Source organism: Spermophilus citellus, assembly GCF_964194105.1.
Source record: "Spermophilus citellus genome assembly, chromosome: 1".
Lineage (NCBI taxonomy): Eukaryota > Metazoa > Chordata > Mammalia > Rodentia > Sciuridae > Spermophilus > Spermophilus citellus.
The window spans coordinates 191,834,558-191,848,002 of record NC_138182.1 but is presented as its reverse complement, the minus strand read 5'-3'; the positions used below and the strand labels follow the sequence as shown (position 1 = coordinate 191,848,002).

Sequence of the window (13,445 nt, the reverse complement as noted above, 5' to 3'; positions counted from 1 at the left end):
GCTGAGGATCGAACCCGGGCCGCACGCATGCCAGGCGAGCGCGCTACCGCTTGAGCCACATCCCCAGCCCCTCTGTCAATTTTTTTCTGCATCTCTTGAGATGATCGTAAGGCTCTTCTTTTTCTTTGTTCTTTTTACTTATACATATTAGGATTCATCTTGAGATAACGATTGGAATATAATTTGCTCTAATTTAGTCCCCAGTACTTCTCCTTTTCCTCCCCTCTATTCTACTAGTCTTTGTTATTTATTTTAATTAACTTTAGTCAGTGTCTCGTGGAAGTACATGATGGTGAAGACTCGCTGTGGAGCTTTCCTACAGGTACACAGACAAGCTGGGCAGATCCATTCCACTGTCCTTTCCTTGTCCAGTCCCTTCTCATTCCCTCTCAATCCCTTCTTTCTTCTATTTTAATGGAATCCTCACATTTTCCTTTCACTTTCTTTATATACCACATTTGTACTAATGGCCTTTCTTCTTTAATCTGGGAATATGGTAACTTGAGCTGAACTAATCTCTCTTGCTTAGGATAAACTCCATTTGCTTACAACTTTTATACATTGCTGCATTGGATCTGCCAACATTTTGTTGGACTTCCATGCTAAGGATTTAGGGACTTGGGGAAAATATATTGGTATTCATGATGCTGGCCTTATGTCATGACTTTGGAAGTGTTTTCTTCTACAGACTGTATGGAATCCATGTTATTTGGTAGAATTTGCTAGTGAAACATCTGGTCTGGAGTTTCCTTTGTAGAAAGACATTATGAATTCAGTTTATCTAATTGATAGGGGACTCTACTAGTTATCTGTTCTTGAGTGAGTTTTAGCAGTTTGTATTTGGGGTGGGCAGAACAGTGGCTCCCCAAAGGTGTCCACATCCTAATCCCTGCAACCTGTGGCTACATTGTTACCTGGCAAAGGGGGACTAAGGATGTAGACAGAATCAAGATTGCAAATTAGTTTTAAGATAGGGAGATGAGCCAGATGCACTGGTACACACCTACAATTCCAGCAGCTCAGGAAGCTGAGGCAGGAGGATCCCAAGTTCAAAGCCAGCTTCAGCAATTTAGCAAGGACCCTGTCTCAAAAAAAAGGGGGGGGGGGCCAGGGATGTGGCTCAGTAGTAAAGTACCTCTGGGTTCAATCTGGTACCAAAAAAAAAAAAAGTTTAAATGATGTCATAAAAAGAATTTGACTTGCTTTTGCAAGGTGACAGTAAAGGAAAGTCTCTGAGGCAAGAAATTTTTACAAGAAACTGAAAAAGACAGGGAGGTGGCCCCTACCCAGAGCCTATAAAGAACTGCAGCCCTGTGACACCTTGGTTTTTGCCTCATGAGAACTGTGGCAGACTTCTAACCTACAGAACTGTAAGAAAGTAAATCAGGGCATTTTAAGGCACCAGGTTCATGATGATTTGTTAGAGTAGCAACAGAAACTGATAATAGTGAAAACTGTTTTTCAAAGAGTTGGTCCATTATTTCCTCTGTTGTCAACTGATTTTACAACTTTCTTATTTAGAGTTGTTTGTAATATATTCACTTATCCTTTTAATGCTGAGTCCATAGTGATATCCCTCTTTCATCCCTGATATTGGTGATTTGTGTCTTCCCTCTTTTTCAGAGAACCATCTTTTATTTTCATTGATTTTCTCTAGCTTTTCCATCTTCGATTTTATTGGTTTCTGCTCATTATTTCTTTTTCTTGCATTCAACAGGTTTAATTTGCTTCTTTTACTAGTTTTTTTTAAAATTACCTTTGCTTTTTAATCTGTTGTTTAATCATAAGTTTATATATATATATATAATTTGTTTATATATAAATAAATAAATATATATATATATATATATATATATATTTTTTTTTTTTTTTTTAAACAAGAGCTATATTTAACAACCAGTTCACCACACTTCATATCCTCAGGACTCTCTCACACATGGTGTCTGGCCCTTTTTTTCCCCTAGACTTCTTTCTAAGGCTCCAGACTCTGGCCCCAGCTTCCTGTTCAACATCCCATTTCAATGTCCTATGGACACCTTGATATAAACATACAAACCATGCCACACAAAGGCCCAATCCTTTCCCATCCTCTTTTACCTTCCCTATTTTTGTTACTCACACCTCCACCTACCCTTCACTCCAGCCCAAAGTGAAGCTGTGTCCTTTGATGCATCTTGCCTCACACACCACATCCAGCCAGGGATCCCCTCAGCTCTACCTGGAACACCAAGCTTGTAGCTGAGGCCTGCTCCCCCACCACCCTGGCCCCCACCAAACTGAATGGAATCTGCACCTGTTTCCAGGCTCTGTCCTGGCCTCCATCATCTCCTCTCGCCATTTGACAAGAGGGATACTGTCCCAGCAGGTCTTACCTCTGTCCCCAAATTCCTCCCCACAGCCTGTGAGCCTGCTCTTCCTTGCCCACATTCCTCCTTCCTGCCGATTCACCGCTTTTCTTGCAATGCCCCAGCCACGTTCCAGCCTGAGGACCTTGCTCTCACTTCACCCTTGGTCAACAAAGCACTTGCCCAGGTTCCCTCATGGTTTCCACTATGACACAGCAACTCTGCAGAGGCCTTTCTGGCATCCTGGTCCCTTTGTGGTGTTTTGCTGTCCTTTAGTGCCCTGGCATTCATCTGGCCTCACACTGAAGGCTTGCTTGTCACAGCTCAGATGAGGTCCTGGCCTGAAGCAGTCCTCCATCATGTGTGGAAGGAATGAATGAAGGAGCAGCAACCCAGGGGATGCCTAGAGCCCCCACTTCCTCATGTTATCAGGATGAGGGTACACCCTGGCAAGGCTGACAGGGCCCTGGAGGACATGGTCACCACTGACCCATGTGGCTCCACCTTGGGCCACATGTCCCTCAACCACACCACTTCCCCCAGCAACAATTACCCCATGGGTTTCTTGAATGGACCACACTCTCCCCTCAGGCCCTCCTGCATCTTCTGGGACTGAAATCCCCTCCCTACCTACCTGATTTGTCCTTCGAGCCTCCTCAGGTTTCAGTTTGATTATCATCATCTCAGGGAGGCTTCCCTGACCCATCCACTAGGTCCGGGGCTTCCTTAGCTTCACCACAGCATATGTCATACTGCGCCTCCCACCCTAGCTCCCTGACGGCAAGACCTGTGACTTACTAACCTCAGAGTCTTGAGGCCCAACATGTACTAATGCATAATCGATAGAATCTGAATGAAAGGCTGAATGAACAGTGAGTTAATAAAAACAGACTGCCGAGAGACAGAGTGGAGACCTTCACCTACACCCCAGTCCCCATGCCTTTCAGCCTCCCAGAGGGCCTGGTTCAGCCCAGTCCAGGAGCAGGGTACCAACAATCAGGGTGTAAGCCAGCCATAGCTCAGTCTACTCCTGGACATAAGGACAAGAATCCTGTGAACCCAACATGTGACAGGGAGAAAAGACAGGACCCAGGCAGGAAGAAGTCACATCAACCACATTCTGGCGGTTGCAGCCCCCATTACCATTCCTTGCCTAACTTCAGGCCCAGGCTGCACTCCTTGGCCACAGTTTCCAGGATGGCACCCAAAGGGAAGGCAGAGAAGGGGGTCCCTCCAGACCTGCAGATGACAATAAACAATGAATTGGATGGTAGGACCAGAATCACCCCCAAGCAACCCAAGCCAGAACCCTGGCTCACTTGCTGCCCAACTCCTTGGAAGGCATCATTGGATTTTCTCCTGGGCCTAACAGGTTGCAGACTGACCTTCCCCCGCTGATGACCTGTCTGAGGATGTGTTGGGGTTAAGAGGGTGAAGGAGTGCCCCAACAGGCCTGCAGCTCAGTGGCCTGGCAAAGATTTAGTTTCCTCATTGCTCTTCCCCAGTGCTCCTTCCTCTATTCCAGAGATCCCCCACAGCTCATGGCCTGAGTCTCCCCTGGCTGTACAGATATGCTATTTTGTGAACATATGTGAAGGCAGAGGGTCACTGAGACCTCAATTGGACCTGTACTAGTGGCATTCCTTTCATGGGAACCCCTTTTTATGCCCCCAGATCAGCCCCTGGTGGTTGTAGAGGCCTCGTGGGCTCTGGGATCTCTAGCCCCAGCCTTGTCCTGCGACCACCCCAGGGGCCTCACACAGCTCCTACATTCTTGCCAGCCCTTGTTCAAGGCCTGCATCTGATCCACATCTCAGTGCTCACCTCTGCAAGGACAAGCCTGGACCAGGCTCATACCCAGCAGCAACCTCAAGCCTCCCCTCTCCCAGGGCTGTGGTGCCTAAGGTAGCATCATCCCCCTCTCAGTTCCATTCTGCTGACATCATCTCCAGAGTGTCTGACCTTGGCCTTGGCCAGGACCCAGCATGACCTTTCTGAACTGTGTCCCATCTGGGTGGCCACAGCAGCTATGCCATCTCTCCTGGGCTTGTTTCTACAGCCTGTCAATGTGAACTGCACACAGCCTTCTGCAGCATAGTTGGCGCAGCACATCCCAGCAGATCATTTAGTCTCCCAAGCCACCTCTGTAGAATACATCCCCGAGGCTGGGAGAGACTTTAAAGGCTGAAAGGCAGTGGTACCCAACAGTTGGCAGACTGCAAGGCTGATGCTCAGTATGCCCAAGCCTAGAGGCATCCCATCTGGGGAAACTGTCCCTCCAAAGAGTTAGCCTGGACTCCTGCTCCCTCCTGCTCCCCTGGAAGCAGCTCTGCACACCTCTTCCCCATAATTCCTGGGCATAGTGGAAGGTGGGCAGGAGATGGGCAGAGAAGAACCAGAAAAGGGACTACAAGGAATGAGGCCACCCACTTACCCCATGTTTCTCTGGGCCTCAGTTTCCCCTCAGCTCAGTGAAGCTGAGATTTCTATAAGTTAGAACTGATGTCAGGGAGAGGAGAGGCATGGCCTGCACTGGCCCTCCTGACTTCCTGACTGGAGGCCAGGAGGGGCTGCCTGAGCCAGCGGGAGTGAGCCTCTGGTGCATTGAGAAAGGCTGAAAAACAAACGCACCAGAATCCAAATCAGGAAAGCCCAGAGCTGGGGTTGCCATGGCAACTTGCAGCAGCTCCCAGCCTGGTGCTCAGCCTTGCTGGAGTGGGGGCTGGGCCTGATTTGCCAGGCTCGGCTGCCCCTGCCTCCTTCTCAGGCTAGCCTGGCACAGGCCAGAACACAGAGGAGGGACAAGGGCACAGACAGAAGGGTGGCATGGCTTTCTTGGGTTCCCTCTACTAGCTGTAGCGAGATTGCTCTCTTCCCAGAGTGAGACCTCCACCCAAGGGCCTCCAGAATCCCACCAACAACCCACAGTGCCCTTCCACCACCCATGCCCCAGCACCAATGGCTCCAGCAGCTCTAGCCCATCTGCTGCCTGGCTGGCACAGCATCTTGTGTGGAGATGCCCTAGGGCTTCACCAGTGCCGGTAGCCTTGAAGCTGCTTCATGGACTCAGATAGAGGGGGTGGTGAGATGATCCCCCAGACCTTCCCTCATTGCTGGGGTTAGGACAGGGCAAGCCTGGGTGCCAGGCACTGGTGTAGTGCTTTGTGCACATTCTCTTTCCTGTAATGAAACTCTTTTTTGACAGATGAGGAAACAAGTTCAAAGAGTTAAGTGACTTCCCAATGTCACAGAGCTACTGCATGGTAAAGAGCCAGAGTTTTCCAACTCCTGAGCCCAAATCCTTCCTATGGAGCCTCTCAGTGAATGGCCATACTGACCATGCAACATGTCACAAAGGGCCCATTACCCAGAGACTCATTTACCCTTGAGGCCTCCAAAGCATGGAACCCAGCCACAGGCTGAGCCCAGTCTACATAGAAACGTGGAAGACAGACCACAGCCTTCATGTCTTCATTTAATGGCCAAGCCAGCCCTGCCCAGGTGAAGTTCATGCCCCAGTAGGGAAATCTTCCCTCCTGCCTGATGTCCCCTGGAAGGCTACCTAGCTGGGAGCCCTCAGCCTCATTAGCAGAATCTCAGTCCAGTCTTGGCATCAGGGCCAAAGTCTCATCTAAGCTCCTTCAGCAGGCTGTTGATGGAGGCCAGCAGTTCTCGGAAGTATCCTTCATCCTCCCCTTCTTGGAGCTCCAGGGCGGCCAGTGCCTGGTACTCAGCCTGCAGGCTGCTCAGTGTCCTGCTGAGCTGGGGGTCCTGATGATAGAGGTCCCGACAGGTGGCCAGGAGGGCTCCCAGCGTCTGAAGCACCTTTTCACGTGCATCATGCTCTGGCAGAGCCAGGAGGTGGGCTGTGATCTCACACCAGCCCTGTTCCCGCAGGCCTGGCAGGAGATGCACCTGGCGGTACTGATGCAACTTCTCTGGGGATGTGTCTTGGGTCAGCTCAGCCTCCTCCTCTGCAAACATCTGCCATCCACACAGCAAGGCACCAGGTAGGGTGAGGTGGCAAGGAGAAAACACAGAGAACAATCAGCTTGTCCCAAACTGTCTCTGCCTTTCAGGTGCCAAGGCCTGAGGTAAGACAGGAGGCCCACCTGCTGTCTATGTCTATCCTTTGGGCCTCCAAGGATTTCCTGGGAGGTCAACTGGATTCCTGGCTTTACATAAGTTCTCCATCTATCTGTGTGTCCCCCTGTCTGTCCATCCACCCATTCATCTACTTACCATATATCTTGTGCACTATGCCAGGTGCTGGGAAATCAAGATGGGGACATGGTCCTGGCTCCCAGGTTCTTGCAGAAAAATAATTCCTAAATAGCATGATGACTTTACCCTTGTGGTGCAGCGCAGGTGCAGACAGGCTGGGTTCAAATTCTGCTCCACCAACGACTAGCTGAATAAGTGCAGGCTGGCCCTTAGCCTCTGCGAGACCCAAGGCCACTAGCTCTCAAGCGGAGTCACTAGAGTCTCACTCTAGTGGAAAAATGAGAGTGCAGCCAGTGCCCAGCACACTCAACTGTAGCTTCCATACTAAGTACAATGACACCAAATACTGGCTCTATCGGCATTATTATTGGTCATCATTATCCCTCTACTGGTGCTTGAGGGAGTGACTGCTGCTGTCAGGACTTGGAGGACAGCAGAGGATGTAATTGCTCTGATTCCTAGGTAAGCACGAGTTGTCCAAGGGGACAGGATGAAGGGTCTGTCCACATGGAAGGACTGTGACAGTAATCCTGGGACAAACCTTATGTTTTAAGAATGGCACATGGTACTGGTCACACAGGAACAGGGTCCCAAGGGTGGACTGGGGCCCTGAACACAGAGACCTCTAAGAATGTCCCTCTAAGGAGAGTGGCCTTTATGCTGAGGGACGGGGGAGTTGGGAAAAGTTTGGGCAGGGAGTCACATGCTCAGCCTGTGTCTGTAAATGCAAAGCCTTGGCTCCATCAATAGAATATGGTGGAAACCAAGCCTGCCAGGTTGCCAGCCAAGTACTCAGCTTAACTATTTCAAATATCAGGGAGGCTGGAAAGACTTCCCTTACAGTTGCACTAAATGTACCTGTGAGAAAAAAAAAAAAAAAAAAAAAAAAACCAGGAAACCCTGTTCTGACCCAAGGGGAGATGGAGAGTGGGGAGAATGGGCAAGGCAAGGGGGATACCCAGGCAAAGACCAGGGATAGTGGTGGACCACCTGATGATGCCGGTGGTAGCACAAAGCCATGGGCTACTGGGGGCTGGAAAGGAAGCCACAGAGGAGCAAGAGGGACAAGAAAGGCTGAGAGAGACACTGAGGTACTTTTCTACCCTATCCTCAAAAGTCCTGCCAGCTCTACATCCCAAACACAACCCAATCCTCCCCTCTGCCTCCACACACATCCTATTCCTTGCTGAATGTCTGCAGCCCCCCCCCCCCCACTCGTGCTCCCAACCTGCCTCTTCCAGTCCTCCGATGGCTGCCAGCCCCAAGCTCTTCCACCTGGCATTTCCTTAAACCCCTTCCCTAGGACATCAAGCACTGCCTGGCTAGGCCTATGCCCCTTACTCCAGCGCATGCCACCACTCCTGCCCCCCAGGGCCTTTGTAGCTGCAGCTCCTGTGTCAGGGTGTATTACCACACAACCCCAACTCCAGGGAGCTCCTCTCACCCCTCAGAGCTCAATGCCACTGTACCTGCCTCCCATGACCATAGGCTTAGATGTTCTGTGAAGATTCTCTCTCAAACATCTCTCTGGAAGCCCTGGGAAGACATGGGCTAAAGACTATTCCCCCAGCACCTGGACCAGCATTGGGCAGGATAGACCCCTAGTAAACACTGTGGAAGGAGTTTCAGGCCACGTCAGTCCCAATGCACACTTCAGAGGACAAAGGCTCATTACCCCAAGCAAATGCCCACCTCTGCTAGAGCCCAGACACCAAGGCTCAGTCACTTGGAAGAATCTCCATTGACCAAGAAGGAAAAGCAGAGGGTCTGGGGAAGAGGTGGTCCACACTTCCCAAGGAATTCCCTAATTCAACTGCTGTCTCTCCAACCAATGCCTTGTGGTACACAGCAGCCCTGCAGGTAAGCTAGCATCTGGATAGCTCTTCATTCTTCCTTAGGAACTTCAAGAAAGAAGCCTACCCACTTCACCTCAAAATCCCTCTGCCCTCCACTGTCCTCCCTAGAGGAGGATGGCCCTGTCCATACTGTTTGCAGAAAGATGTCATGGCCCTGTCTCCCTGATCACCCAGGGCCTCACCTGTGCTAGGCAAGTGCTTTATCCCTAAGCTACAACTCCAGCCCCATGGCTATTTCTGGCCTTCAGTTGTGCTGACCCCTGCCTGCATGTTTGGTCTTGACCACTGCCAGCACCTCCTCTCACCTACTCTCAAGTTTCAGCTGAGGTGCCAACACCCCACAGGACCTCCTCCCCAATGTCCCACATTTCTTCCTTCCATCAATCCATCCATCCATCTGGACAGAGAGATGGAACAGAAAAAATTTGGGAGAGGACTTGAGTTGAATGGCCAGAGGGAAACAAAAAGCAAAGTGAAGAGGAGGCAGGGCAGGCCCAGGCACTCACCTTCTCGGTGACCAGGTCATAGAGCAGGGTGACTACACGCACAGCCAGCACCTCTGTGCTCTTCTCTTGCACCAGGTCCCTGAGGACCTGCAGTCCCCCCAGCTTCAGGAACTGCTGCTGGGCATAGGGGAAGTGGCGCAGCAGGGAGCACAGTGCAAACAGGACCTAGGAGGCACAGGCAAGACATGTGAGGGGTCCTACAGAGTTGGACCTACGTCAAGGCCCAGAAAAGGCAGCTGGGGGTGACCTGATGACCCAGCCCAGCCCTTGGGTCCCGACTCCCCAGTCCCCTTGGGTCCAACTATATACCAGAACTCAGTGTATAGTTGAGGGACCTCAGATATATTTTATATCACCAAGCAGACAAACGGTGGGTAAACGGAAGCCCAGGGCAGGAAGTTGGGGATGGGACCCAAAGCTCCCTGCAGGAGCTGCACCCAAGCCTCCAGACACTTCAACACACTGCCATCTGTTTTAGTTGAGCATGACTTCTCTACACAATCCCGTGGATGAAGCTCAAGCCCCAAGGATTGCAAGTACTGAAAAGGGAGCCTTTCCTTTCAGACCCCAGGTGTGCTGGGCTGAAGGGAGGGGCAGAAATTGACCTTCTTCTTGGCAGTGAGAGGCTGCTCTGTGGCCAGAATGACCAGTAGCTTCTGTAGGGCTCCTCCTTCAACAGCTTCCACCTGGACCTTTGGGTTGCTGGGGAGGAAACACAGGAAAGTGTGACTGTCCTGCCTGGCCCTGAGAGATGCCAGGGAGATGAAACAGTACCAGCAAGCTGGAGAAACAAACACTAACAGGTGTGGACCCACCTGAGTGCAATGGCCTATGACAGAGATGACAGAGCTGAAGGTCTCGTACTAACCTGCTGCTCCCTAGCACCAGTGGGCTGGGGTGATCTGGGAGGTAAGTCACTTCTACTACTATAAGGACATTCCCACACTGAAGCTGCCATTCAAAGCTTCTACTGCAGTGTCCCTGCTACAGAAAACACTCCCTGATGCTCCCAAGCAAAGGTTGGATGGTCTTTCTCTCCTGAGCCCAGGCACGTTACACACTGGGGGGCAATAATGAATGGGTCTGTTCCTTCTGGGCATGGGCCTCAAGGCCAGGGCCACTTATCAGCACTAGACAGACAGTATGCATAATGTGTGTGGGAGGAAGGCAGGTGGGAAGCAGGAGTTCCAGGGAGCCCCTGAATGCTAATGCAGGTCCTCATGCAGGACTAAACAGCATCTCCCTCTAGGCTGCAGGAGAGCAGCTACTGTGTATGACCTTCTCTGTCCCCAGATACTCAGTGTTCAGCACAGAGCCTATCACATCACAGGGCTCTGCACACTAGGGAATGAAGGAATAAACACACATATACAACCATATATGGGCTGAAAAACAGGAAGGCAACACAGAAACACAAAACCCAGCACTGCCTCTGCACCTCCACTACCCATCTGGAGACAGACACAGTGATGCTGTTAAACAAATATTTCAGCCCGGCCTACCCCTGTAATGACAGCTACTTGGGAGGCTGAGGCAGGAGGACTGAGTTCAAGGCCAGCTTGGACATCTTATCAAGACCCTATCTCATGGGATTAGGGATGCAGCTCAATGGCAAGTGTACATGAGGCCCTAGGTTCAATCCCTAGCACCACAAACAAAAGCAACCAAACAAAAAATCTGTCTCAAAAACAACACACATTTCAGGTCCAGCTTTCCTGGATGAAAGAAGAGAAGGCTTTCGAATAGGCTGAGTGCCAGGCAGGGGACATGGCGAGGAACCCTAGCAACTTACCCTTTTGCTGGCCCCTTGCTTTCTAAGATCACACTAATGACCAATTAAAGATTAAATGCTAAGCACAGAGACCTGTTTGGTCAGGCCCTCAGGGAAGGTCAAGGCTCTCCAAGTTAACACTTCACTGATAAGGCCTCAGTGGACAGAGAGGGGGTCAGAACTACAAAAAGCCTGAGGCCAGCATCATGGGAAGGTTGGGCTCAGGTCAGACAGGACCCACCCAGATAGCCCAAAATGGTACCAGAGTTTACCAATGTCCCCTTCAGTCTCCAGCTGCCATACCTTCACCAGCCCCCTGAAACTCCAAAGCATCTGTTCCTCCTAAGGCCCAATCCTCCTATCCAGGAAGCCCTCACAACATCCTGGACAGTGTGACACAGTAGAGGAAGAAAAGAAAAATCAGAGGGAGGTGGCTCCTGGTCCCAAACACAAAAGAAAAAGGAGGCAGATAAAAAGAGATGTCCCAGTATGTAAAAAGTGCTCTCAAAAGGTGGCCAAATGGAGTGATGAGGGGGCCTACCCCTTCTGTTCCTACTCAGCTTAAAAACCCAAAGGAGATCTAGCACAGGGGGCTACAGTTTTCCTGCTGTAAAACAGGTGACTCCTCTCCCCTCTGCATTCATTATTATTATTATTATTATTATTATTAGTATTAGTATTAGTATTAGTATTATTATGTAGTTGTAGATGGACAGAATGCCTCTATTTTATTTATTTTTATGTGATGTAAGGATCAAACCCAGTGCCTCACACATGCTAGGCAAGCGCTCTGCCACTCAGCTACAGCCCCAGCCCTCCCCTTTGCATTCCTGACATCCTCTCAACAGAAAGGATCTGTGGGGGTGCTGGCCTGTCCCACAGCAATAGTATCTTTGTGCCTGGGGAGCAGCTTGGAGGTGGACTAGGGTCCCTGGGGAAGGAGGGTTGACAGCTCCTCTCAAAATAGGCAGGCAGCCCAATGCAGGGGCCTGGCAGCACAGCCTCTCCCCTGTCCCCTGCTCCCCCAAATTGAGAAAGGCAGCTGCTTCATCAAATGCGTGAGCTAATTAGGGCTGTCTCTGCCATCAGTGCCTAAGGAACGCTCACCCACGACAGGCAGGGTCTAGCAGAGAAGACAACCACGCTGTGAAATTCATATAAACGCCAGATTCTGCCTTCCCAAGAAGGGAGGCTATGGGGCTCAAAAGCACATCAGCCTCAGGGAGCACCTCTGAGGAGCCCTATCTCCACGGGCCACAGAGCAATGAAAAACAAGGCCTCTCCAGATGGCCTGCAAAGCCTGTCACAGTGCTGTCACCATGGTCTAAGTTGATCACGTGGGGCTAAGCAACCAGAGCCTTTCCTTTTTGTACACTGGGACCACAACCTAGAAAGAAGTTCCTTGCTTCAGAAGGTAGGCTGACACACTCCAAGGGCACCTGCAGCCATGCCACCAACAACCCACTCTCCCTCAGGCTAACTCCCAACCCTCCCCAGGAAGACAGTCCATTTAGAATAGAAGAGAATGGATTTCAAACACAGGGGATGTAAACCAGAGAGTTGGGCGTGGTGGCCCTTGCACACCGCTTGGGAGGCTGAGGGAGGAGGATTTGCAAGTGCAAAGCCAGCCTCAGTAACTTAAAATATTAAAAAGAGCTGGGGATGTGGCTCAGTGGTTAAGCACCCCTTGGTTTAATCTCTGGTCCCCAAACAATAAAATAAAATAATGAACCAGAGAAAGAGAATGACTAAGGACTTCTTGTGAGTTGCTAAAGTCAATTTCACAGGTAACAAATCCACATTTTCACCTGTGATAGAGTTCTGAAGGGCTTGGATAGGTATGAAAGAATATGGATCAAATGTGGGCCTGGGCAGGATACAGCCTTGGCAGCCTGGGCCTGTGCCTTACCTGTCCTTTTCACATGACCAGCTTAAAGGAGATGCCTACACTAAATGAGTCTTACCCCAGGTTGCTCACAGTCTCAGAGGTTCCATAAAACACCCTTCTGGAACAGCATTTTAGTGCTGTCTAGTTAAAGAGCTGAGGAAAGAGCAGAGGGAAGATGAGAAAGACCAGGCCTGAGTTTTGAGATGGCCCTCAGTCCATCCAGGCAGGCACAGCAGAGCTGGGTGCTTCCTGTGCAAACTTCTGCTAGGGCGACACCACCCTGTTCCCAGAAACAGACTCTCTCTTTCAAGGCCTCTCAACCCTGGACCCTCAACTCTCCCAGCTGTGTGCTTTGTGGGAGATAACAAAAATAGCTCAGAGTAAGATGTGAGGATGTACAAAGGCCAGGGCCTAGAGGACCCTAGGTAGGAATTCTGGGAACAATGGCTGATGACTTTGGGCAAGTCCCCTGACTTGATTTCCTCACCTAAGAGGGAGAACTAAGTATCCTATGTTAAGCATGGGAATGCTGCTTAATGAATGCCAAGATGCTAGCATGTGTTGAGGTCAAAAGGCTCTAATTATAGTGAGTTTGCTATACAAAGAGGCCTGACCATATCCATGACAACACAATTTTATTCAGTTCGGATACCTCAAGTACATAATGCCAGCCCTGTCCTTTTCAGCTCATGGGCTCTGGACTAGAGCTTTGTCCCATGTCCTGGAAAGGGCCAATGCTGTGGCTGGAAGGTGGGTGTCCCGACAGTGGGGATCTGAGTGGGTTAAACAGGCAGAGGGGCCTGGCTTGCCTCAGCAACACCAGTGGTACTAGTGTACTCAAAGTCAACAGAAGGA

General features: G+C 50.4%; 1 protein-coding gene across 6 annotated transcripts in view; it reads right to left on the bottom strand.

The window, feature by feature from the left end:
• Positions 1-1,857: 1,857 nt before the first annotated feature.
• SIL1 (SIL1 nucleotide exchange factor) overlaps positions 1,858-13,445 on the bottom strand; it is a 269,257-nt gene continuing 257,669 nt past the window's right edge. For 4 of the 6 annotated variants that reach the window (XM_081309501.1, XM_081309502.1, XM_081309503.1 and 1 more), the window contains 3 exons: positions 9,537-9,633; positions 8,932-9,096; positions 1,858-6,329 (listed from right to left, as the gene is read on the bottom strand). In XM_081309501.1, the coding sequence (XP_081165627.1) occupies positions 5,973-6,329; positions 8,932-9,096; positions 9,537-9,633 (619 nt within the window). In that variant the 3' untranslated portion in view covers positions 1,858-5,972. The remainder of the gene's footprint in view (positions 6,330-8,931; positions 9,097-9,536; positions 9,634-13,445) is intronic. The other 2 variants (XM_081309499.1, XM_081309504.1) reach the window with 2 other exon arrangements.